The sequence below is a fragment of the Scyliorhinus canicula genome, chromosome 5 (genome assembly GCF_902713615.1).
Source record: "Scyliorhinus canicula chromosome 5, sScyCan1.1, whole genome shotgun sequence".
In the NCBI taxonomy this organism is placed as follows: Eukaryota; Metazoa; Chordata; class Chondrichthyes; order Carcharhiniformes; family Scyliorhinidae; genus Scyliorhinus; species Scyliorhinus canicula.
The window spans coordinates 198,799,729-198,827,684 of record NC_052150.1 but is presented as its reverse complement, the minus strand read 5'-3'; the positions used below and the strand labels follow the sequence as shown (position 1 = coordinate 198,827,684).

At 46.9% G+C, this 27,956-nt stretch overlaps 1 protein-coding gene across 2 annotated transcripts in view; it reads right to left on the bottom strand.

The window, feature by feature from the left end:
- The window catches only part of adarb2 (adenosine deaminase RNA specific B2 (inactive)), an 857,007-nt gene that overhangs the window by 325,361 nt on the left and 503,690 nt on the right, over positions 1-27,956 (bottom strand). For both annotated transcript variants that reach the window (XM_038798319.1, XM_038798320.1), the window contains one exon: positions 23,854-24,806. In XM_038798319.1, coding sequence (XP_038654247.1) covers positions 23,854-24,806 — 953 coding nt within the window. The remainder of the gene's footprint in view (positions 1-23,853; positions 24,807-27,956) is intronic.

Sequence of the window (27,956 nt, the reverse complement as noted above, 5' to 3'; positions counted from 1 at the left end):
GGAGGAGATTAAACATGAATTCCTGGATGTTACTTTGACAATCCTGGAGTCGGAAAGCTACTCAACCTTATCCGACAAGATCAGCTTTGAAAGCAAGTACCTGTTTTGTACAGGACCTGCAATACTATAAATAAAACAGCTAATTTTGTGTTTTGGTGACTTGATTAGTCTTGCCATCAATATGAAGATGAATTATGATTCATCAACTTTTAATTGCCGCACATTCTTACGATAAGGTGACGATGATTTGGGAGTGAGATGAGGAGAAATTCCTTCATTCAAAGTGTTGTGAATCTACAGGATTCTCTACCATAGGTATCGCGGATGCTCCATCATCGAATAGATTTTAGGCTGAGATAGACTGATTCTTGGCCTCACAGTGAATTGAAGTATAGGGAGAGAGGGGGGGAAATGGATCTGAAATCCCTAGATCAGCCATGATTGTATTAAGTGGTGTAGCAGGCTCAGCAGGCTACTTATTACTCCCACTGAAGAATGGGTTTGTACATTTTTGTTTTTAACTGAGAAATAGCTAAAATTCTGTCAGAAATACAAATCCGCTTGGCAGACTGATTTGACTTGATTGAACATCCATATTGTTTAATATCTCACCAGTAATGTTTGCTTATGGAAATAATGCAATCTATTAATAAACTTGTTTATTAGTTCAGTCTGTTGCTACCTCCTGGGGCTCATAAGGCCTGGATTATGCAGTTGCAATGATGACAAAAACATCAGCACCGTATAAAACTGACAGCAACTTAGTGTCTGCACACCCGGTTAAATGTGGAAATCTGGAAGTTGCTGTCAGTGATATCCTGCACCTCCACAGGGTGCACCATTGCAGTCTTTGAAGATGCAATTAACAGAGAATCAGCTATCTGATGTGGACTTCAACTCCTTACGTTCTACTCTTGCTGTAAAAAAGCAAAGAAAAACGTACAGCTTGTTGAATGAGGTGTAACTCAGTTTTAAAATGCATTATCATTGCTGTGCATCCTTCCTGGCCCTGAAAAAATAATTTTACAAGCCTGAAGTCTCATTCCCTCCATTCGATGATAAACATTCCACTGATTTTTTAAATGGTCAGCTTTTAAAAGTGCGTTTGTGATATTTCAGATTCTACCTTCATCACATGTGCATGTCCCAATCCACCTCTGTAAAATTATTAACACGTGAATCAGTTAAAAAAAATTTAGAGCACCCAATTATTTTTTTCCAATTAAGGGGCAATTTAGCACCGCAAATCCACCTAACCTGCACATCTTTGGTTTGTGGGTTTGAAACCCACGCAGACACGGGGAGAATGTGCAAACTCCACATGTAGAGTGACCCAGGATAGGATGGAACCCGGGTCCTCAGTGCCATGGGTAGCAGTGCTAACCAATGCACCACCGTGCCGCCCAATTAACCTGTGAATCATAAAACCTGCTTTTTCCTTTCTGTTTTTTCTGTCTGTGGGAATTCTTCAACCTGGTTGGCTACCCAGCATGCTTGATGATTTTTTTTTCTGATACTGGATTCAGATCCTTTCCAGCTGAGCCGAATTGAAACTGACATTGGAAATCTTTGTAGGCAGAAATAGCAAGTCAAATTCTTCCCCACTCACAGCATCCCCAACCTGGAGACCATAAAGGAATTCGTTAAGAGTCCATACAGATCAAGGTAAATATTCCTCATGGAATTATGGCGGGGAACATTGCATTCCCTTCAGGAGTCCTTGATTGAATATTTCTCGAGCAATCTGAACAGAATTTCTTTTGAACGGAGCTACTCAAATGCCGAATCCCAGACTGCATGCAAATTGAGAAGGTCTTAAACCCAGACGTCAACATAATTGGATTTCTGCTGTGTGTGCCGGCCCTGGACTGCCCTCACTCCCTTTCACTGTCTCCATTTGTACAATTCCTGCATGATGTGTGATTACCTTCTGTCCTCTTCACCTGCCTCATTAGAATGAGGTTACAAATTGGCCAGAACAAATATGGAATCTTTGCCAATGCATTTAAAATGTTGCTACACCATGTCAACCAGAGGAATTTCACCTTGTGCAGATGTTTCTGTGTTATCCAAACACTATGGAATCTATCATCATGCCTCTCCCTTCATTCGTGCCTTGATTATCTCTGGACTTCACCATTGCATTCCAAAGCACTGCTAGCTGGACTCCCATTTTCTAGCCTCTGAAAGCTTGGGGTCATTTATAACTCTGCTGCCTGTAACTTCACTCGCACAAAGCCTTGTCTGCCTATCGCCTCTGCACTTGCTGGCTTATGAGGCACTAGTTAGTCCACACCTAGAACACTGTGCACAGTTTTGATCACCTTATCTAAGGAACGTTCTACTGGCATTGGAGGCAGTTCAGGGAAGGTTCACTAGGTTGATCCCGGGAATGGAGGGAGTTTCTTACGTAGAGAGGTTGAGAAGGTTGGACAGGTACTCACTGCAGTTAGAAGAATAAGAGTCGACCTTATTGAGATTCTCAGGGGGCTTGACAGGGTAGATGCTGCGAGGATGTTTCCTTCTGTGGGAAAGTTTAGGACCGGAGGACGTTGGGTTGGATTCTCCGTTTGGGAGAAAGTGTTCTCGCCGGAACTGAATAGCATGCGATTCGCATTTCTCTTGGGGGTGCTATTTGATTCACGGCATGCAAATGGGCCGGCGCGAATTGGAAGCAATTCCACGGCCAGTAGGTGGTGTAACCACTGAGGCTGGAATTAATATTAAAGGGTCTGAGAGCTGGAGCTGTTTTATAAACGCTCCACTCTCCACACACTCACTGCAGCCACGAAGATAGCTCAGAGAAGACCTACCCCCCCCCACCCCGCCCGATTTTGAAGTCCTAAGTGGACCCATTGCCCCATGCCAAAGAAGAGAGGAGGGCCACACTCTTCCCCAGGGTGGGCCGCAGACTCAAGCCTGCACACAAACAGCCCTTAGGAGGTAGTGGCAGAGGCAGTCAATGCTGCCAGCCCCACCAGGGGCAGACTCGGCATGGTCTTGAGGGATGGGGGTCACTGGTGAGGCTTCTACCCTGAGAGGGGCAGAGTGCCAGGAAAAGCTCCAAAGGCCATGGTGCAGGTGCCCTTTGTTTGGGGTGAACTCTGTTAATCCCCTATTTCCTCTGCGGTGGGGCAGTGCTTCAGAGGAATGCCAACACCTGCTGGGTAACTGATTGAGCTTGGCCACGCACAACCCCTTGATTAAACAGATGAGGTATGAGGGTTTCCAGGGGGGTGGCCTGGGTGGGCTCCCAAATCACCAGGGGCTCTCTGAACATGTAAAGGACACAGTGAGCAGTTAGCAATGTGAACAGCCAGGAGCCTGTAGGTAGTAGAACATGGGTGCATTTAAATAACATGCCGCAGCAGTGATGGTCTGAGCCAGGCCACGCCAAATTGTGAGTGGAAGACCCTGAATCCACGGACCTGGCACCAAGTCATTCCCCGCTTCTACCCTCAGCCCGGGAAGCCAGCCTCCAGCAAACCCCACAATATTTCAGGGTTTTTGAGAGTTTATTTGGTCTCCCGCTCCCCCTCAACAGCCATGGCTCTCAGGGCTCACTTGTAAATACTTGCACCAATTCACGCCTGCGAAAGAGGGGTAGAGCATCATGTAGGGTGGAGCATGATGTGTCCAATGTGTTAATGAGATTTAAATCCATGTAAATGATGGTTTTGCATGGACCCACCGGCGCACTGCGCAAACCTAAAAAATGCACCTGTGAGGCACCAGTGACGCGATTCTCCGCTCCCCACGCCAGGTGAGAGAATCACAGGAGGGCCCCCCGACTAATTTCACGTCCCCCTGGCGCCCCCCGCGATCCTCCCACCCCCTGCTCGGGACAATCGCCGCTCGCCGTTTTTCACGGCGACCGCCGATTCTCCGACCCGGATGGGCTGAGCGGCCTGCCGTTCGCGACCGTTTCACGACGGCGGCAACCACACCTAGTCGACACCGTCGTGAAATAGCCGTGAGATGCCCGTTTTGGGGCTTGTAGGGGGCCTGGTGGGGAATGAGCACCACGCCTGTGCTCGGGAGGGGACAGGCCCGCGATCGGTGCCCACCGATCATCGGGCCAGTGTCTCAATCGGACGCACTATTTCCCCTCCGCCGCCCCGCAAGATCAAGCTGCCACATCTTGCGGGGCGGCTGAGGGGAAAGACGGCCACCGTGCATGCGCGGGTTCGAGCTGTCAGCCGTCATGACATCAGCCGCACATGCGCGGGTTGGAGCCGGCCAGCCTGCGCATGCGCGGCTGACGTCACATAGGCGCCGCCGTCGCGTCATTCTCGGCGCGCCGCCTTGACGCAAGTGTCAAGGCCCGGCAGCCGAGAATAACGGACCGCCGCTCCTAGCCCCCCGGGTGGGGGTGAATTCGGTGAGAGGAGCGGGCTCCGAGGCTGTCGTGAAACTCGGCCGAGTTCACGACGGCCTTCACGATTTTTCCCGGGAGCGGAGAATCGCGCCCCAGATCAGTGGCAGATGTCAATCGTGATTTTTCCATTCTCCGCCCGATCGCAAATCTCAGTGCCGGCGGCAGGAAGTGGAGAATTGAGGCCATGATCTCAGAGTAAGGGGGTCACCCATTTATGACAGAAACAAGGAGGAATTTCTTCTCTCAGAGGGTAGTGAATCTGTGGAATTCTTTACCACAGAGAGCTGTAGAGGTTGGGTCATTGAATATGTTCAAGGCTGAGATAGACAGACTTTTAATCAGTAAGGGAATGAAAGGTTATGGGGATAAGACGGTAAAGTGAAGTTGAACATCATCATATAAGATCAGTCATGATCTCATTGAATGGTGAAGGAGACTCGGTGGGCCGATTGGCCTACTTCTGCTCCTACGTCTTATGGTCTTACATTGGCCAAGTGATGTCTGGATTTTAAAATGCTTATTCTTCACTTTTAATTCCTCCATGGCCTTGCCCCTCCCTGTCTCTGTAATCTCCTCCAGCCCCACAACCCTCCGCGATACCTGTGCTCCTCTAATTCTGGCCACTTGTGCATCCTCGATTTTAACCGCTCTGTAATACCTGCTCCAGGCCAGCCCGCTTTGCTTCCCTCCTTTGAAGCATTCCTTAAATCCTGCCGCTGTGACTGAGCATTTGGTCATCTGACCTGATATCTCCTGATGTGACTTGGTGCCATATTTTATTTTGCAACGTTCCCATAAAGCATCATTGGATCATTCATTCTGTTAACTGGGCTGTGTAAATATAAGTTGTTGTTGTTATTGTTCCAATATAAAGGAGCCAGATCCCAACACAGCCAGATCCTCAAACTGCAGTGCCCACCACTCCAACCAGCGGGTTATTAATATGTGACTGGCATTTGACAGGCAGAATATTTCATCGGCATTATACGGCAACATTTTCTCACACTTCCACTCCGCCAAGCCAACGCACAGTATGGCAGAGCAAAGTGACAAACAAACAAATGTCTCAGATAATGTAAGTGCCAGCACCCTGCAGGAGCCCTAATTTGTGCCTGATGGCAGACTAACATTGACAACAGCAGGCAGTCAGTCTTGCGCGCTGGAGTCTCGGCAGTGACTGATAGTTGAGTGCACGGCAGTCCCAATCCTCAGCACACAGATGTATCGGCCAACAATAGCTTGAGGTTTTATGGGTGTGCTATAAAATTCTCCTTGCTCACATGCAGTCGGAGTGGTGCTTTTTTTTTGCTGAACTGCTCTTAGCCATTTAGTCTTGATGTAACTTTGCTGTGATAATTAATCTGTCAGTGTTCCAGTGAACACAGAAAGTCGACTGTTCTGAATTGATTTTTTAAAAATCCTTATAAAAGTCCTTTCCTGCCTCTGTGTTTGACACTGCAGTGCAGCTCAGAGGGAGGGCTGCATTGTTGGAAGTGTCGTTCTTGAGACGACTCTTCAAATCAAGGCCCCACCTACACTCTGAGGAGGATGTAAAAGATCCCATTGCACCATTTTGCAGGGGAGTTCTTCCCCGAATCTTGGCCAAGATTTATCCCTCAGGCAACATCAGTAAAACAGATTACCTGGTCATTATCACATTGTTGTTTATGGGACCTGGCCTTGCGCATATTGTCTGCCACATTTCTTCCAATCTAACTGCGACTGTACTTCATTGGCTTGCAAAGCACTTTTTTGAATGCCTTGAGGTTATAAAGGGTTCCCGATAAATGCAATTCTTGCTTCATTTTTCATCCTGAATGATGTCGCAAATACTTTCTCCGAACTCTGTGTGGCATTGGGGCAGCATGATGGTTAGCACTGCTGCCTCACAGCGCCGGGGACCCGGGTTCAATTCCAGCCTTGGGTGTCTGTGTGGTTTGTACTTTCTCCCCATGTCTGCATGGGGTTTCCTCCAGGTGCTCTGGTTTCCTTCCACAGTCCAAAGATGTGCAAGTTTGTTGGATTGGTCATACTAAATTTCCCCTCAGTGTCCTTCAATGGGCAGGTTAGGTGGATAAATGTGTAGGTTTACGAGGATTTTTAACCTTTTAACCTTTATTAGTGTCACAAGTAGGTTTACATTAACACTACAATGAGGTTACTGTGAAATCTCCTCGTCGTCACACGACAGCTCCTGTTCGGGTACACTGAGGGAGAATTCTGAATGTCCAATTCATCTGACAAGCATGTGTTTCGGAACTTGTGGGAGGAAACCGGAGCACTCGGGGGAAACCCACGCTGACACAGGGAGAAAGTTCAGACTCCGCACAGACAGCGACCCAAGCCGGGAATCGAACCCGGGTCCCTGGCGCTGTGAAGTAACATTGTGCTACCGTGCCACCCCACCGGGACTCGGTAGAGTGCTCGGTAGAGTACATGCTGACTCGATGGGCCGAATGGCCTCCTTCTGCACTGTCGGGATTGAATTGAATCCGGGGATCATTTGAAATTTGAATACTGCCAATTGGATTCATATGGAGAATGCACAGAATTGGAAACTCAGCTGTTCTGTCTCTGTTCTTCATTCTTTAATGACATTTAAAAAAATTTTGTCTCCTATCCTCTCATTTTGGTACCTCCGTACTCACACCCTCCCTGACTAATAGCTCAGCAGCTTCAATGTAGCTCCCTTACAATACCACACTACATTTGACAAAAATAAAAGTAAGCCAGCAGTGAGCCGCCCATCCTGCTTACAAAGGAATTCAAACTACTCCTTGCATCTGCCCACATTCACACAACTGAGATTGAAAACTCACCTAATGGGAAATATAAGGCTCCTATCACTTGGTCGCACAATACACCAAGGCTCGATCATATTGTGTGACACCTGTGCCCATTTAATACACAATGCGGATAAGGACGAAGGCAATTTGGCTCCGCTATCATCCTGCTGATTATTGACTGCTTTCAGGCTTAGTTCAAACACTTTCCCATCACCATTCTTTGCAGGAATTTTGAAACGCCGGTTGAGAAGGCTGTGAAATCAAAAGCGGGGGCTCACAGACTGAAACGGCCTGCACCTTGGTTGTAAACATTCATTTACTTTGGAAGGAACACTGCTTTCACAAACTTAACAAAGCCTTTGTTTGGACGAGAAAGCAGATACAGATGGACTTAAACGTTTTTGTCTTGATGATATGACAAGCAAGTGAGAAGGTAATACGGTCGAAATTTCGGGAGTTGAGGAGGGTGGAAATTCTTTGCATTTCTTTCAGGGATGGCACAGTTTGGGATACAAATCTGGCCTGTGAAGGAAATCTTGACCACTGGGATTATTTTCCTTCTGTTCAATGCACCATTTTGAAGGGGTCTGTCTTGGGAAGGGTGGGGAGGGGCTTGAGTGGGGAGGCGATGTTCCCAAGACATTCGGGGCTGTTCCTTCCCATTGTGTCATCAAAGACTCTCCCTGCAATGAAGAGCTTGTCATATGAGGAGCGGTCGAGGACTCTGGGTCTGTACTAATTGGAGTTTCGAAGGATGAAGGGAATCTTAAACTTACAGAATATTGAGAAGTCTGGATAGAGTGGATGTGGAGTGGATGTTTCCACTGGTAGGAAAAACTAGAACCCGAGGGCACAGCCTCAGACTGAAGGGATGATATTTTAAAACAGATGAGGAGGAATTTCTTCTGTGAAACTCTGCCGCAGAGGGCTGTGGAGGCCAAATCACTGAGTGTCCTTAAGACAGAGATAGATAGGTTCTTGATTAATAAGGGGATCAGGGTTATGGGGAGAATGCAGGAGTTTGGGATGAGAAACAAATCAGCCATGATTGAATGGCGGAGCAAACTCGATAGGCCGAGTGGCCTAATTCTGCTCCTATGTCTTGTGGTCTTAAATCCCATGCCAACAAGCCTCCAATGTAGGCCTTAAGTGAAGGTGACATGACAACTGATGCCAAGAAAATTGAGGGCATCACGGTGGCGCAGTGGTTAGCACTGCTGCCTCATAGCGCTGAGGTCCCAGATTCGATCCCGGCTCTGGGTTACTGTCCGTGTGGACTTTGCACATTCTCCCTGTGTTTGCTTGGGTTTCGCCCCCACAACCCAAAGATGTGCAAGGTAGGTGGATTGGCCACGCTAAATTGCCCCTTAATTGGGAAAAATGAATTGGGTACTCTAAATTTATTTAAAAAAAAGAAAACTGCCATGACTGGAGGCTTTAATATTTTTCAGCATCCTGTCTTTCATCTGATGAGGATCTAGGAACACATGGGGATACGAAATAGGAGCAGAAGTAGGCCATTTGGCCCCTTAAGCCTGCTCTGCTGTTCAATGGGATGATGGTTGATCTGTTTGTGTTTCGGATTCCATATTCCCATTTACCTCCAATAACCTTTGATTCCCTTGCCTGACGAGATTCTATCTATCTCTGCCTTGCAATACTCAATGACTCCCACCTCCACAACCTTCTGAGGCTGAGAGTTCCAAAGTCTCACAGCCCTCAGAGAAATAAATTCTCCTCATCTTTGTCCTATCAGGGTGACCCCTCATTTCAAAATAGTGCCCCCAAGTTCTGGACTCGCCCCACAAGAGGAAACATCCTTTCCATGACCACCTTGTCAGGATCATTCAGGGTCTTAGATACTTCAATCAAGTCACCTCTCACTCTTCTAAATTCCAATGGAAACAAGCCCAGTCTGTCCACCAGATCCTCGTCAGACAACCCCTCTCATTCCAGGTATCATCCTATAAACCGCCTCCAATGGATTTACATCCTTCCTGAAATAAGGAGACCAAAACGGCGCATAGTATTCGGGATGTGGTCTCAGCAATGCCCTGTATAACTAAAGCAAAACATCTTTACTTTTAAGTTCAATTCTTCTCGGAATAAAGGATAGAATACCATTCACCTTTTTGATTACGTGCTGCGCCTGTCTACTTACCTTTTGTGACTCATGCACGGGATCACCAAGATCCGTCTGCATTTCGGAATTCTGCAGTCGTTCTCTGTTTAAATAGAACATAGAACATACAGTGCAGAAGGAGGCCATTCGGCCCATCGACTCTACGCCGACCCACTTGAGCCCTCACTTAAACCCTATCCCCGTAACCCAATAACCCCACCTAACCTTTTTTGTCACTAAGGGCAATTTATCATGGCCAATCCACCTAACCTGTACGTCTTTGGACTGTGGGAGTAAACCGGAGCACCCGGAGGAAACCCACGCAGACACGGGGAGAATGTGCAGAATCCGCACAGACAGTGACCCAGCAGGTAATCGAATCTGGGACTCTGGCGCTGTGAAGCAACAGTGCTAGCCACTTGTGCTACCGTGCTGCCCTGATAATATTCTGCTTTTTTATTCTTCCTGCTAAAGTGAACAACTTTACACTTTCCCACATTGTATTTCGTCTGCCAGATCTTTGCCCTATTGCTCAACGTATCCAAATCCGTCTGCAACCTCCTTATGTCATCTTCACAACATACTTTCCACATATCTCTGTTGTCTACAAATTTGTCTGCCATGTCTTTGCTCCCTTTATATAAGTCATTGATGCACATTGATCTGTAGCTGTTGTCCTCGGAGAGCCACAGGACGCTGAATCGAGCTTCCTCACATGTGCGGACAGTCCATCCTAAATAGTATAACGACCCTATTCTCAGAATTCATAAAAGGGTTGGAGGGGAAATGGTTCACTAGTCTGTCAAAGCATTGAATGCAAATCTTTTCCCACTGCATCTAGACCTCAAGAAGTGCTTTACAAAAAAGTGTATGAGTAGATTGTGCCATTATATAATATGTTTCTAAACAAAGAAAGATTTCCCAAAACGTTACTCTTAGCTACGAGTCTGCCTCAGAGCGAGTGCTCACGTCTGGATTTCAAAGCCAACTGTAGACTAATAGGTCAGTCAAAATGGGTGACCGCTGTGGCTCAGTATTATCACTCTGGCCTCTGAGCCCAGTCCCACTATAGATTGAGTTCAGAATTTAGATAAGTTATTACAGTACTGAGAAAGTACTGCCCTTTGGATCAATGTTTAAACCGGATGTACCTTCTGATTAAAGGTCAATGTGTTTCTCTTCCACAGATGCTGTCTGACCTGAGTATTTCAAGAATTTTCTGTTTTTATTTCACATTGCCAGCATCTGCAGTATTTTGTTTGTGTTCTTGTTAAGGCTGATGTAAATGATAGTATGGTAAATGTTGTGGAGGAACAAGGAAGCTTTTCTACACAATACCTTCTTTCAACTGACACCATCCAAAACTGATGACAGTAAAGTGCTGCCTTTCATGGCTTCCTTGTTCGTGTGTTTGCTTACTCACACAAAAACCTTTGTACACCACGCCAACCGCCACGAGCAATTCGCTTATCTGTGTTGTCTCTCCCCGATGAGACGGCAGCCATGATGGAGAAGAAACCTTGACACATTTTAACGGGGAGATGTCGTGGGAGGGCGAGATTTTCTCTGATGTGAGAAAAGGCTGAGTTGGGCGGGGAAAGCGTCTCTGAGCCGATAGTCCAGGACTTAGGAAAAACAATTGCAGGCACGGGTTCCATGACGTATCGCTAGGAGGCAGCCTCTGATTCGCCTACGCTACCCGGCCATCTAATCAATGACTCGATGATCCAGGCGCCATTTTTAAAGACCAACCCAGCACACAGGTTCAAGTTCTGGTTGCCGTGGATGCGCATTCAAAATGGTTGGAAGCACATATCATCAGTAATATTAAAGCTCCTGAGACAGCGGAGAAGCTATGTCAATTTCTTTCAACTCGTGGCCGGCCAAATTAATTTGTTTTCGGTACCACATTTACAAGTGAACTATTTCAAGAATCCATCGGCTGACTGTGTGTGGAGTTTGCACTTTCTCCCCGTGTCTGCGTGGGTTTCCTCCGGGTGCTCCGGTTACCTCCCACAGTCCAAAGATGTGCAGGTTAGGTGGATTGGCTATGCTAAATTGTCCCTTAGTGACCAAAAGGTTAGGTGGGGTTACTGGGTTACGGGAATAGGGTGGAGGCATGGGCTTGGGTAGGGTGCTCTTTTCAAGGGCCGGTGCAGACTCGATGGGCCGAATGGCCTCCTGCTGCACTGTAAATTCTACGATTCTATGATTCTATTCTAAGCAATTTTCACCCAGGTGTACCCTTAGTCACTTCCTGTCACCACCCTGGTACCAAGCTGGCATCAAGACAGCACCTCCTGGGATTACTTGTTATCGCCCTGGCATGACCCTCTCCTCTGAAGCACTGTGCTCACCTCTAAGCTCCCCTGGGAGTACCTCTTGCCAGGTGCAATCCTTCTGAGACCAGCCGTGCTTCACGGCATTCTGACATCAGGCACCATGGACACAATTTCTGACCTAGGGGTTAGATTTCGACGTATGGGTGGAAATTAATGGGTTAATTTCTTGCAATGCGTTTCACGATTTTCAGCATGGGGAAATGTGGCTCACCACTGATGGGGCGGGGGGGGGTTGCAGGGGAAAATTACTTCCTGCTTTTACATCGACGTGAAACAAGCCTTTGGCCTTCTCGCAATATATTCCAGCTCCTCTCGCTGAACCTATCCAATGTGAACGGGAGTCGAAAATCCCGGCCAAGGTCTCTGAAAGCAGATTCCTTCAATTAGTCCTGGGGGCGGGGGTCATTTTATTCTCTGTTTTTTTAAGCACCATTCCGGCAGGGGTGAGAAGCGGTGCCTGGAATGGTCGGAGCGGAAGTGGGGCCTGAACGGGGTGATTAACCTGGAAATGTCCAAATGTCTCAGCTCTATTCAATTTTCAAAAGTTCACGGGTTTTGTCCGCCAGTTTTTAACCTCCAGGAATGGGTGGGTTTGAATTGGGCGGGGTACAAAAATGTCAAATATCCCAAACTTGCCCATCTCTAACACAGCCACCTGGGTTGAATGGAGGCCAGACAAGGGAGTTAGCCATGGGGGGGCAGGTGGTGATGGGGTGGAAATTAACCCACTCTAAGGGGGTGAATCCTTCATTTAATTATTTTAATGGGGTTGCTTGCCTCATATTTATTTCCATATTCCAATTTCAATATTGGCCAGATGGTTTTCCCAGGCCTGAGGAAAGAACAGCTGAAGGGAGGAGAGAGGTTCTGGATGAAACAGATAAGTTTTTCCTGCACTGCTTATGAACGAGGGGGAGCAGGAGACCGTTCCTCGGTTCAACAAGGGGAGGTTGTCCTCCCTATTAATTGGACTCCTCCTCCCCAATCTCTCCACCCTCCAGAATTCGTCCCTCATCCCCATCCCTGAGTCCTGCCATCTTGCTCACTGAGCTAAAATTGCTGGCTTTCAAAGCAGACCAAGCAGGCCAGCAGCACGGTTCGATTCCCGTACCAGCCTCCCCGGACAGGCGCCAGAATGTAGCGACTAACTTCATTGAAGCCTACTCGTGACAATAAGCGATTTTCATTTCATTTCATTTCTTCACTCCTTCTCACACAATCTCTTCAGGAGCACCCCCATCTTTCCCGCTCTTGCCCAGTATCACCTGATTGCCCAACCCCCAATGAATGTCTACTGAAACCCTAATTTCTGCCACCTTCCCCCCCCCCCCCCCCCCCCCCCTTCCTCTTCACCACACATGCCCCTCTTCCTCCTACCTCTCAACTCCCTGTGGCTTGGGCCTGGTGTTGCAGGCCGACCAGCCGAACATCCAACCAGCTTTTTAATCAGGCTGGCAATGGCCGGGGAACAGTGATGGATAAACAGCTGCCATTACATTCAGGAGAACCTGAGGTTTCACAGAACTGCCCCTCACCATTCCCTCCCTGTTCAATAATGGAGCCTTACTGTCTAGGCATGGTCACTTGGCAAGGTATGGGTACCCAGTGAGAGTCAGCATCTTTAGGAAAGGGAAGAAAATTAGAAGGAGAAAATGGTGAGGATTTATTTTGTACACAACAGTTTAGATGTTTCCTGAAGACATCCATATGTATCAATGTGTCTGATGAGAATGTTTAGTGGAAATCCATTAGGTCAGCACTGCTGAGAGCAGGATAGAGTATGCACGCAGTTGGCTAGCAATCTCAGCAGATATATGCAGAGAGGCATTAAAGAGAGCAATGTGTCTGTACTGTAGGAGCAATATATTTAATGTTTGAAAAGTCACAGGAGAATTTAAAGGTGAAGTTGGTCTTAGGCAGTAGTGCAAACCGGTGGATCAGCCGCCTGATTTATGCCTGGTCTGATATTTTGTTTATTCCCATTAAAGTCATTAGGCTGCTGTTAATAAGATGAATCTCATACAATTACAAAGCACAAGTCAAGAGCGTGATGGAATACTCTTCACTTACCTGGATGAGTGGAGCCGATGGGCTGAGTGGCCTCATTCTGTGCTGTAATTGTCTATGGTTCTATCTGTGAAATTGGAAGGATTAACAATAGGCTGAGTTGCAGCAACTGAAAGGAGTGACCATTGGCGGTGGAGCAATGTATCACAGGAGAGGGCAGGAGGTCACACGCAGGGCAACATGGTTGGAGAGTACTGAAGTAGGATGTGGGTGAGACAGGGCAGTCAATTTTGAAAGTGAAAAACTGGAATCTTGAAGCCCATTAAGCCGGGATATGAAAGCCTTAAAAACTCAAGAGAGGATCAACGCATTCGGAGCGCATGTCTTTGTGTGGTGGAAGATATGACAGCAATAATCTTAACAAGTTGAATGTGTAAAATTCAGCAGATTGACCATGATAGCGTCAAAGACATTGGGCGTCTTAATTTTGGGGTTAGTGTCTCGGGGGTTAGCCTGCTGTGGGAGATTAGGTTAGAGTGGAGGTGGAAGAAAGCTTCCCCTGAATAAAATCAGGTAGGTATAAGATGTCAATGATGCTTGATAATGCCTAACTAACAGAGGAAAAGGAAAAGGAAGCAAGATTTGTGTTTATGTAGCACCTACCATAATCTCAGGATCTCTCAAAGTACTTTAGAGATAACTAAATACTTTGTTGAAGTATAGTCACTATTCTAAGGCAGGAAATGTAGCAGCTAATTTGCACATTGTAACTCCCACAAACAGCAGTCATAGTCAGAGTGTTTTACAGCAGAGAAAGAGGCCATTCGGCCCATCATCTTTGCACTAGCCATCTGGCACCCATCTACTCTAACCCTGTTTTCCAGCACTTGGTCCATAGCCTTGTATGTTATGGTGTTTTAATTGCTCATCTAAATTCTTCTTAAATGTTTTGTGGGTTTTCACCACTACGACCCTTCAAGGCAGTGAGTTCAAGGTTTCCACCACGCTCTGAGTGAAAACAGTTTTCCTAAAATCCCTTCTAAATCTCCTGCCCCGTACCTCAAATCTATGCCCTCTGGTTATTGATCCCTCTACCAAGGGAAAAGGTTTCATCCTATCTGCCCTATCTATGTCCCTCGTAATTTTGTACATCTTGATCAGATCCCTCCTCAGTCTTCTCTGCTCTAAGGAAAATCTGGCCAGCCTCTCTTTTTATACAGCCCCCTCATAACGTCCCCCCTCTTAGATTCTATGCGTTGGCTAATGAAGGGAAGTATCCAATATGCCTTTTTAACCACCGTATCTACCTGTCCTGCTGTCTTCAGGGATCTATGGACATGTACCCCAAGGTCCCTCTGGCCCTCTGCAGTTCCTGGCGTCCTCCCATTCATTGTGTATTCCCTTGCATTTTTAGTCCTCCCAAAATGCATCACCTCCCCACACTTTTCAGGGTTAAATTTCATTTGCCACTATTCTGTCCATCTGACCAACCGTCTGTATTCACCCTGTAATTTAAGGCTTCCCTACTTGCTATTTACAACATCACCAATTTTCGTGTCAACGGTGAACTTACTGATCATACCCCCCACATCCCCATCTAGATCATGTGGAGGATATGATCAGTAAGGTGCCAGAAAGTAGAAAGAATGGCAGGCACTTATAAAGCACCTTTCATGATGCCTCAAATACAGCCAAACAAGTTATTTTGAAGTCTAGTTACTTTGTTAAATGTGGCAGCCAACTTGTGCATAGCTAGATTCCCACACATTCCAGGGGAGGCAGTGGCATAGTTGTATTGCTGCTGGACTAGTAATCCAGACACCAAAGACAAGGATCTGGGGACCCTGGTTCAAAACCCACCACGGCAGGTGATGGAATTTAAAATCAATAAAATATCTGGAATTAAAAGTCTAACGATGACCATGAAACCATTGTCGATTGTTGCAAAAACCCATCTGGTTCACTAATGCCCCTTTCGGGAAGGAAATCTGCCATCCCTACCTGGTCTGGCCAAGATGTGATTCCAGATCCAATACAATGGATCTCCACTTGGATCCTGCAAGCAAAGATGCCAGGGTTTGCTTGTCATGCTCGCTGCATTGAGTCCCTTGCCTGCCGCTGGAGGTGGATGAGGCCCAGAGAAAATTGGACAGGGTGTGAAAGATAAATAGTCTGTTTGTCATCAGCCTACTACTGCTGACAACAGATTTCACTGCTCCCCTCCCCTGCCATAAGGCATACAGTGTGATATGGCTGTGCAATAATTTCAGTGCAATATAAAGCACTATATTATACAGGAAGGATCTGTTCACGGATTTATTAGCTTTATGGTTAAGTCTGGTTCACTGCAGGCAGTAAGGGAAATAATTGTATGTGCACTGAATACATTATGCCAATTGTGTTCATGCTAGTGGCCCGAGGGTCTAATGAGATGAATTACTTATCAGACATAATTGACCACAAAACGTACAAGCTTTTTGCCCCTAGTCATTATTGGCTCATCTGTTGATTTAAGTCCTCTTTGTTCAAGTAGTTATAGGGTTAAGCAGTTTGAACATTTCATCTTGTGTCAGCATTTAAAGCAATACTTCATGAGAATGAGCATTTACGTTTCGGCAGCTGTGTTCACTATATGTAGAACTTGGCAAGAAACACCAATTGCAAGAGAACATGGGCATATATATGTTTCACTAGCTAAACTACATCAATTCAAAGTCTCACTAACACCCTCTCTCTTCCCACCAAAGCCGTGTACCGACCATGAGAATCACCTGTTATCCATACCTTTAGCCTTTGGGCTGCTGGGGAATACACATGTATGAGCATGGGCTCTGCGGAGAATATATAATCTATCAATTTGTTCTTTTGTGTGTTGATTGAAGGACTAATGGTGGCCAGGGCTACCGTTCTTTGAATAGCACCACTTCCTCAGCACTACGGCAAAATATATTACAATGTATAAGAAAGAATTGCTTGCATGTGAAACTAAAATTTGCAGGAGAAATTGAAGAGGATGTGTTGGCACCTCAATAATCATGAGTAATGACTCACTACCTCAATCCTACTACCACTGTGGTGGGTGCACATGCTTGGGTTGCATTCCCTTGAGTGTAGGAGATTGTTTAAAATGTTCATTGAATTTGATAAGGTGCGACGGGCGGCTCGCTAGCACAGTGGTTAGCACTGTTGCTTCATAGCTCCAGGGTCCCAGGTTCGATTCCCAGTTTGGGTCACTGCCTGTGCGGAGTCTGCACGTTCTCCCCGTGTCTGCGTGAGTTTCCTCCATGTGCTTCGGTTTACTTCCACAAGTCGTGAAAGACGTGCTGTTAGATAATTTGGACATTCTGAATTCTCCCTCTGTGTATCCAAACAGGCGCTGGAATGTGGTGACCGGAAGGGGCTTTTCACAGTAACTTCATTGCAGTGTTAATGTAAGCCTACTTGTGACAATAAAGATGATTATAAACAGGACAGCCATTTCCTCTGATGGGGAACTGCACGCAGAAAATTTATTTTCACTGTACCTCAGTACACGTGACAATAAACTAATCCAAACAAGAACAAGGAGCCATGATCTTAAAACAGAGCTAAGACATTGAGGAGTGAGCGAAAACAATAAGTATCTCTTTTACACAAAGGGTGGTGGAAATTTGGCAGGCTCGCATCCAAAAGATTGTGGCTGCCGGGACGACTGGAGCTTTGAAGAATGTGATCAACAGAATTTTGTTAGGCAAGAGAATCAAGTGATCTGGACAAAAGGAGTTGGGATGGAGATTGGGGTAATAATTGAATTTAATGGTCAAACAGGCCAGTGGGGTTGAATGGTCTACTCCTAAGTCCAATGTTCCAATACTCCTCTGTGGCCGTGGCTATGATCCTATCATTAGGTTGTTGACGCGCTCCTTGAATTCAGTGGTGATTAGAACCCCGTGACACATGGATGTGAGGATTCTGGCCGACCTCTTCATCTTGACGGTTAAACTGCACTTTATTTTTTTGCAGTGGCACTGATCGATACTGTGAGAGCATTGATGAATGTTCCTCCTGACCATAAAAAGATTCAATGGGGGGGGGGGGGGGGGGGGGGGAGAGTGGTCAGTGGCAGAGGACAGGGGCTGGTGCAACTTTCACAAACTTTTGTGTTTTTGTTGTGTTTTTGTTGTGGTTCAGGCCTGTTCCATGTCTTTCGTCAGCATCAAAAGCCTTTGGGATGTAGGCCGCGATTCAGCGATCACATTGAGCCCGGTGAATCCATGGTGAGCCCCAAATCAGGCTCCACGCCAGGCCGATTGCGAATCACCTGACTCGTTCCCCCCCACCTGATGTGATCTGGATCCTGACCTCGCAGGGCGAGGTCCAGACAGCGAGGGAGCGGGCCAGACCTGCATATTTAAATTAGCCTAATGAGTCATTTAAATACCCGGACACCGGATTGACCCGCTGCCCGGGAGTCCACGACCGGCAGGATGCCAGGCTGGCACTGCCAATGTGCATGTGTGCCAGGTTGCCAAGGGCCGTGCCCAGGGGGTCCTTGCCAATTTGAGGCAGGGTGAGGGGGGATTCCCACGGGCTTCGACAAGGTTGGAGGTTGGGGCGGGGGTATCAGTTCACCAGTAGGAAATCTCTGTGTGTATGGCCCCGGCGGGGAGAAACTACCTGAGACCCAAAAAAACATTGCTGAATAGCGGGGTGATTCTTGCCGCTACAGCCAACGAAAATCACCCCATCAAACCCGCCCAAAGCGGACTTTAACTTTTGTCTGCTGAATCGCGCCGCTAGTGTTCAACACATTACCACAAGCTTTCTATTATTTTGGCGCCAGGAAGCTGACAGACAGCAACTGAAGTCACAACACCAGGAATAATCTTAAATATAATAATGGTTTCATGAAATGAAAGGACAAAGAAACCTTTTGCGTCTCAGGATTTTCAGAAGTGCTTCACGGCCAATGCATTATAGGGGAAATGCAGTCACTGTTCTTCTGCAGACAAACTGGGCTGTATAAATGAATACGTTTCCTCTTATGGGCTGTGTTTGGACACCAAAACAAAAACATTGGCCGTGATTCTCCCCTACCTGGCAGGGCGGGGGGTCCTGGAGGGCGGAGTGGCGTGAACCACTCCGGCGTCAGCCCGCCCCAAAGGTGCGGAATCCTCCGCGCCTTCAGGGGCTAGCCCGGCGCTGGAGTGGTTTGCGCCCCGCCGGCTGGCGTGGAAGGCCTTTGGTGCCACACTAGCCGGGGCCGAAGGGATTCCGCCGGCCGGCGAGAGTCCGCGCATGCGCTGGAGCGTCAGCGGCTGCTGGCGTCATCCCTGCGCATGCGCGGGAGGGTCACCTATGCGTCAGCCATTGCAGAGGCTGACATGGTCGACACTTAGGAAAAGAGTGCCCCCACGGCACAGGCCCGCCCGTGGATCGGTGGGCTCCGATCGCGGGCCAGGCCACCGTGGGGGCACCTCCCGGGGCCAGATCTCCCCCGTGTCCCCCAAAGAACCCCAGAGGCCGCCCGCGCCGCCAGGTCCCGCCGGTGAGGGACCTACTCCAATTCACGCCAGCGGAACTGGCAAAAAACGAGCGGGACTTCGGCCCATTGCGGGCCGGAGAATTCGGGCAGCCCCGGGGCCCATTGAGTCGCGCCGAGCCCCGTCATTCTCCGAGGCGGGTGGTGCGATTCACGCCTCGCCGACTTATGGGGGGTCGGAGAATTCGGAGGATGGAGGGGGCGGGAACCACACCGACCCCCAACAATCCCGCCCATTGTTAAAATTATTCTTGACAGGGTTTGTGAAATGTTATAAAACCAAGTCAGCATATTACGTACAATAACATTTGAATAAAACCCATGAAGCATCGGATAGTGACAAAGCACCTTTGTCACTTACAAATGTTAAAGTTGGCAGCATTTAAACGGGCCTTTGTTGTAAAAAGAAGCATTTGACATTTTATTTATTCGCTGGCATTTTCCTAAACTGCCAAGACTCACCTTTTGCTCAGAGAAAGAAAACAGGTCGAAGAATAAACCATTTTCATTCAGATTGTACCATATAACTGCAAATTAATGGTGCATTTTGACAGGATTTGCACTTAAGGAATTTGCGGTTAATTATGGGGCGCCAAGGCGGGGTTTCCCATACTGGATCCTGGAACCTTAACATCTACTACAAACTTTTTCATTGCACTGGGATGACTTCAATGGTTCTGAAATTCTTTCAATCTATTGTTCCATTGCTGGAAATGCATTGTGACAGGGTGGGATCGCTACTATTCTGCTCTAGGATGATAGCATCCTAAGACCCACTTTCCGATCATCTATCCCAGTCAGGACAGGGGCAGAGAACTTTGATGCTTCTAATTGACACTTCACCGGGGTGGGAGGATCGTTCATTGGTTCATAAGTTCGTAAGTTCATAAGATGTAGGAGCAGAATTAGGCCATTTGGCCCATCACGTCTGCTCTGCCATTCGATCATGGTTGATCTCATCCTGGCCTTAACTCCACCATTCTGCCCGTTCTCCAGAACCCTTCAACCCATTACCAATTAAAAACTTGTCTAACTCCTCCTTAAATTTAAATTGGGGCAGCGAGTTCCACAGATTCACAACCCTTTGGGAGAAGTAGTTTCTCCTCAACTCCGTTTTAAATTTGCTACCATTTATCTTGAGACTATGACCTCTTGTTCTAGAATGCCCCACAAAGGGAAGCTTCAGCTCAACATCTACTTTATCCATACCTTTCAGCATCTTGTATACCTCAATTTCATCACCCTTCATTCTTCTAAACTCTAGAGAGCGTAAGCCTAAACTGTTCAATCTCTCCTCATACGACAAATCTCTCACCAGGGGCTGGTTTAGCACAGGGATATATAGCTGGCTTTGAAAGCAGACCAAGGCAGACCAGCGGCGCAGGTTAAATTCCCGTACCAGCCTCCCTGAACAGGTGCCGGAATGTGGCGACTAAGGCCTTTTCACAGTAACTTAATTGAAGCCTACTTGTGACAATAAGCGATTTTCATTTCATTTCATTCATTCACCTCTGGAACCCACCTAGTGACCCTCCTCTGGACTGCCTCCAACGTCACTACATCTTTCTTCAATTAAGGGGACCAAAACTGTGCACAATACTCCAGGTACCTTCTCATTGACTTCCATGCAACCCCATCCCTCTCCTCCCACCCCTCTGACACCCTCAAATGCTGCTACTTCAGTGTTGCTGCATTCCTTTATTAGGAAAGCTGTTAGCGGAAGAATAATATATACATGAATAAAAGATGCCATAGATTAAAATTAACACATGGGGAGTGGAAAAACGGTAGGCAAAGGGTTAAATTAGTTAGGAGCTAATTTAGAACAGTGGGCTAAATAGATGGCTTTTAAAGTAGACCCAGGCAGGCCTGCAGCGCGGGTTCAATCCCCATACCAGCCTCCCTGAACAGGCGCCGGAATGTGGCGACTTGGGGCTTTTCACAGTAACTTCATTTGAAGCCTTCCTGTGACAATAAGCGATTTTCATTTCATTTCATTTTCAATTGTTGAATCAGCCAGAAACCTTAAACCTGCACTCAGGATAATTTAATCATCTTACAGGACAAAATAATAATGGGGGACCTTCGTCACGAGACTATGGCCCCAGCTTGTCTGCAAGAGATCCATTGTCCTACCCAGAGTAGGGAACACTAACCCATTAATGCCACATCAAGACATCTCCACTGATCCGATTGTATGGTATGAAATTAATTGATGACGTCAATGCTTATCTGTAACTGTGAACAAACTTGAAATATATGCATGAAAATCCCTGTAAGTTTCAGAACAGGATTGATGCTCACTAAAGACAGCAGCAGCTCCTAGTTTTCCTGAGCGCACACAGCCATTTTTCGAATAAACAAAGTTTTACCAACACCACGCGGTCGCAGACAGACTCTGAGAATTTCTTGCCTCCAACACTAGCTGGATTAGGCCCTTCCATTAGGTGTCCATTCTATTGACCAAAAGAAAGGGAAGGATTACCTGTCCTGATTCATTGAGTGGTGTATGTTCCCATCCTCTAAATTCATGATGGTGATGGGATTGGATCTCACCCCACCTTTCTGTATATCCTGGAACTTGCAGGTATTTGCACAACCTTTACTTGACGTTTTTCAGAATGCAGTGACATGGGTCAAGTCATTCAGTCACAAAGATCTATTTTGGTGTTTATTCTCTACACTAGCCTCCTCTGACCGTATGTCATCTCGCCCATCGATATATTCTTGTATCCCTTTCTTCCTCATGTACTTATTTAGATTCCCCTTAAATGCTCCTGTGCTTTTCATCCTAACCACACTTTGCAGCAGCATATTCCACATTCTGAGGAAATAATTTTCTTCTGAATTCCTTTTTGGATTTATTAACGACCACGTTAAGTTTACAGCCCCAGGTTTTGGACACCACCCCCCCTTCCAAACGGACATCCGTTCTGCGCCTGCCCTATCAAACTCTTTCAGAAATTCACAGATCTCTCCCCCAGGCCACCTCTCAGCCTTCATTTCTCTAGAGAAAAGAGTGCAATGCTGTTTAGTCTTGCCTGAGAGTTCTCCGTTCTAGCACCTGACTGATGACTACCAGCTTGACCCACTTTTAGCCTTTATAACTGTCAGCCTGAGGAAACCTTCAACCTTCTTGGGAACAGAGCTGGATTTACATGGATTAGGGAAAAGGGCAGAAAGCGGGACTGAATTTAACTGAGCGGTTAAAATGTGGTGAGGTGACATGACTCAATGGGCCGTAATCTTGCCATTCCTGCCTGATAACATTTTACCTTGGCCGATTATCAAGCGGCTTGAACCTCGGGGTACAGGTGGGCCTCAATTGAGGTGCAAAAGTCACAGTACCATAATGGTATTTTTACTGGGACTCAGGATAGGCTCAAATGGCCAAGCTGCCCATGGGACCAAGCAAGAGGTGGCAGAGTAACCTGAAGTGCAGGTATTAATTTGCAAAGCAATCCACGGTGACCTGAAGGAGCAGGAGTACTCTTCAGGGTCCTCTTCAAAGAACTCTTGGACAGACCCAGCCATGGTCTTTCCTCTCCCTGCCCAATCAGTATTGGTTTTGCAATCACTCCCTCCCCCACCCTGGCCACTGCAGTTTATACCAGGGCGGCTTCTCTATATCCTCTGGCAACAGTTTGCTCCCCCAATTTCCATTCCCACCTACCAGCTCTGATGTCATTTCCAGGCAGTGCTGAACTGTTCAATGCCATCGTCTGCCCTCAAAACAACTGCAGGGGGAACTGGACCCTTCTTTTAAGGTCCTATTCTTTGAAAGAAAAATAAACTTATATTACTGGCCACTTGCATGAAACAGCCTTTAGTGATCTGGAATCCACTGAATCCCTATAGTGCAGAAGGAGGCCATTTGGCCCATCGAGTCTGCACCGACCCTCTGAAAAAGCACCCCACCTAGGACCCCCCCCCCCCCCATCCCCACCCCCCCCTAAACCTGTAACCCATTAACCCCACCGAACTTTTTGAACTCTAAGGCGCAATTTATCCTGGCCAATCCACCTAACCTGCACATCTTTGGACTGTAGGGGGAAACCGGAGCAACGAGATGAAACCCACGCAGACATGGGGGGAAAGTGCAAACTCCACACAGAGAGTAACCCGGTCCCTGGTGCTGTGAGACAGCAGTGCTAACTACTGTGTCACCGTGCCACCCCTAATATTTCCCTGTGCTTATTTCAATGATTTTGTTACATATCAGAATTAGTATATATAGGAATTAACATATATATATACACGTATAGAGAGAGAGAGAGAGAGAGAGATACTAATTCCTATTTATAAAACTAAATACTGAAATAAATATTGAGGAATATTAGATTTTATATATGTGTCTAATATATATATGAATTTTATATATACATAGAAATTAGAAATTATAATTTTTACCTAAAAAATGTCCACATATGTCGCATACTTATTCTATTGTTTAATTGAAAATGGAACTTCAAAATCTGTATGAGAAAACATAATTCTACTGCAGAGAATTCAATTTTCATTAATTTACTGGGCTACTGCAAATACAAGATAGGTTCAAATGTGCTCAGCACCTCGCAATGACTTCACATCATTTCTCTCCCACCTACCAATCTGTGTAAATGAAGGTTACCTAAGGTCGGCCAACAATTTGGTGCGAAATTTCCGAGGTCTGCCAATAGCTGGCAGGCGATTCTCACCTGTGGTAAATTAGGACATTTATTCCTGCCAGGCATGTGACAAGGCTTTCCGCTGGGTACTGGCTGGATATTAAAGAGAGTCTGAAGAGCAGCCTGTGCCGTTTGGGCTTTCGCCAGCTTCTTGCTGCGTCCCGAGCCTTCAAACATTCTCCCATCAACCCTTACTGCCATCACAAAGCGCTTGACATGCTTCTCCACAGTCTCCGAGAGGCACACATACCTCAGTCCCGGACGCAGCTCATTTAACATCTCGACTGGATTCTTCCTGCTTGCCGCTGGGAACGGCATCTTGTGCTTGTTTTGTTTGGCTTGGACCATTAAATCCAACGTGTGGCAGAGTAATCGCCCATGTCTGCAGCCGCTGTGGAGCAATTCGTTTTCAGCAGGGCTGCAGCAAGGCAAGGCGTCACCCTGAGCCGAGGGCTCAAACTCTTTGAACAGTGTGTTGGGGAAGTCGGCCTGGTCGGACGTGAAATCTGCGCTGGGATTTAGGCAGTTTCCCATGGCCAAGTGTGCCTGGGAGGCATTTGGAAACTGCACAAAGGATTGCAGGGCCATCTCCGCAGCCCTCATCTTTGCTTTCTTTTTGGTGGGCCCCGTGCCCTCGAACAGCAAGCCATTCACTTCGACGCCGATGGCGAAGATGGGCGCGTGCACAGGCCCAGTCTGGGAGACCATCTTGTACTGTAATCCTGGCTTCAGTTCGTTCAGCTGCACCAGGGCATTCTTTGGTGTCACTGACCACGACAGCTTCTTACATTTCAGCTGCACCTTAGGGTGCATGTGCCCGTTATTCCCTTCCTCCAGCGGCCTTTTCCTGTTCAGGCCAGCTGTGCCGCTCGCAGCAACGTCAGAACAGCGGAAGATCTGCCGGTCACTGGACGGCCGTGGGTGATCCTCCAGCGATAAATTGCCCACATTGCGGTTCTCTTTTACCTCGACACTACTGGTGCCTGTTAAAACACAAGGAGATGGTACAGTTACTGTGCAATCAACACCAGCATCTCTCAACCTCCTATTAAACCGTACCATATTCCTTCCATTCCGAGTGAAGAGGAATTTTGTAACGTGTGGTTCCACAGTATCAGTTGCTCTCACCTGTTTATTAGCTTTTTACAAATTCACAGTTCTTTTCCCCCCTTTATTCTTTCACGGGATGTGAGCATGGTTGGCAGGGCCACCACTTGTTACCCATCCCTAATTGCCTCTTGAACTGAGTAGGTTGTCAGGCCATTTTGGACAGGGCAGTTCAGAGCCAATCGCATTGTTGTTGGAGACAGATCGTAGGCCAGACCAGGTAAGGATGCCAGATCTCCTTCCCTAAAGGGCACCAGCAATCGTTGATTGTTGCCATGGTCTCCGTTAGACTAGCTTTATATCCCAGATTTATTAATTGAATTTAAATTCCACCAGCTGCCGTGGTGGGATGTGAACCCATCTCCCCAGAGCATTGGCATGGGTCTCTGGATTATTAGTCCAGTGACAATATCGTGACACCACCATCTTTCCAATCTCCAGTAGATATTTCCACCGGTTCGGTGCCATTGGTTATTGTTGTGCTCAGACTCCACACCTCTAGAATCTGTTGCACATTTCTACTCCCTAATAATAATAATCGCTTATTGTCACAAGTAGGCTTCAATAAAGTTACTGTGAAAAGCCCCTTGTTTCCACATTCCGGCGCCTGTTCAGGGAGGCTGGTACGGGAATTGAACCCGTGCTGATGGCCTTGTTCTGCATTACAAGCCAGCTGTTTAGCGCACTGTGCTAAACCAGCCCCAGATATGTAGCTGTACAGTATCCTGAACTGAAGATGGTAATAGTAGACCTCTTGTGTGCTGTGATCTCACTCACGCTGGGGTCCAGGCACACTCCTATTTCTTTGTTAGGAATCTGAACATCTCTCTACCGAGAGAAATCTTTTTCAAACTAATTCATGGGGTATGGGAGGTATTGTGATGCAGTGGGCGGCATCCCTGTTTCAGAGCCCAAAGCTTTGGGTTTAAGTCCCACTCGAGAGCTTGATGGCCAAGAAAGGTGTGTTCATAGTGCGACCAAACAGATTGAGTATCAATCTGCAAATCCTTCCAACATATACCAGTGGCAGGAGGTAGGAATGGGAGAGATTCCTGGTCAGTCATGCGATGGAAAGTAAATTGGATCCTCTACCATCACTATCCATGGCTCCAGACTACAATTTGCATGCAAAAAGTACATGTTGCCACAGCAACCCGGACCCGTTGGGGGGGACCATTTGGTTCCCATGGTTGGTGTGGATGAGATTGGCGCCAACAGCATGGAGTTGGGAGTTGGACCTCTCCCATTCTGGCTGGGGTGGATTCAGGACATGCCACCTTGCCCTACCCATGGTGGAGCTGTGGTGCTCTTTGGGCAGAGCACTGAAGAAGAAAAGAAGCACATTTGTGAGGTTCGAGTGCCGCTGGCTTGGCCAGCTTTTACTGCCCATCCCTAATTACCCTTTAGAAAGTGGTGGTGAGCTGCCTTGAACGCTGCAGTCCATGTGGTTACGCTACATCTGTAGTGTTGTTAGGGAGGGAGTTTCTGTGAATAAATTGGTTAATTTTAAATTAAAAATATAACAATAAACCTTTGCATTTATACAGTGCCTTTCACAGGCATATGATCAGAAAAATAGGATGAGGCATAATCAGATGAGATATTTGGGCAAAGTAAAGTTTTCAGTGATATATTTCAAATTCTTGCCAAACCTCGCAATCTAACACAGTAAGGTACATCCCGATGATGGATTAAACTCACAGACAGGTTAACAGTTATTGTGCTGACTAGCGCTAATGTTTTCTCTTCCCATCACGCTTCAGCCTCTCTCACTGACTAAGAAGTGTGATCCTCTGACTCTGTGGTTACCTCAGACTAGAAACCTAGGCCGGAATGTTCAGCAGTCTATCCTGGACTCGTACTTTCCATCATCCTTATTCATAGGATGAATTGACAGGTATTTTTGTGACTAGGCAGATGGACTGCAGCCATTTTTTTTTCTGTTCCTATTCTTCACCAGGGCCCCATGCACCAGACTTCAGTCCAATCTTCATTCTTTGCATTTTTAAAGACACTTGGGATCTCAGGAAAAAATGGTGATAGTAGTAAAGAGCATTGGTGTGGTGAGTTGGTAACCAGGGGCTGTTAAACTACTTGAAGGATCTGGATGTGAAGCACAGTATCATACCAACAGAGCTAACGTTTTGAGTCTGGATGGTTCTTTGTCATCCACACTTGAAATGTTAGCTCCATTGTCTCTCTCCACAGATGCTGTCAGACCTGCTGAGATTTTCCAGGATTTTCTTTTTTTGTTGCAGATTTCAGCATCCACAGTAATTTGCTACGAACATAGTTAACGCACTGGAACATATCATTTGGAATACTGGCAAAACAAATGGGATAGATATCACCTCTCTGCTCTCACTACAAGGGTCCCCACGTGAGCAAGCCTGGGTCGCTTCAGTCTGATCCCTGTTCGGCCTACGGCAAAGGCTTTTGATAAGGTCCCACACAAGAGGTTGTCAGCAAAAATTAGAACATATGGTATTGGTGGGTAATATACTGGCATGGACTGGGAATTGGGTAATGAACAGAAATCAGAGTGTTGAATAGGCATAGACATAGAATTTACAGTGCAGGAGGCCATTCGGCCCATTGAGTCTTCACCGACCCTTGGAAAGAACACCCCACACCTCCACCCTATCCCCGTAACCCAGTAACCCACCTAACCTTTTTGGACACTAAGGGCAATTTAGCATGGTCAATCCACCTAACCTGCACATCTTTGGATTGTGGGAGGAAACCGGAGCATCCGGAGGAAACCCACGCAGACATGGGGAGAATGTGCAGACTCCGCACAGACAGTGACCCAAGTAGGGAATCGAACCTGGGAACCTGGAGCTGTGAAGCAACTGTGCCAACCACTGTTCTAATAAATGGGTCATTCAAAGAGTCAACCAGATTCGAAACGTTAACTCCCTTCTCTCTCCACAGATGTTGTCAGACCTGCTAAGATTGTCCAGTATTTTCTGCTTTTGTTTGCGTCATTCTCAGGTTGGCAGCCTCTGACTAATGGGGTACCACAA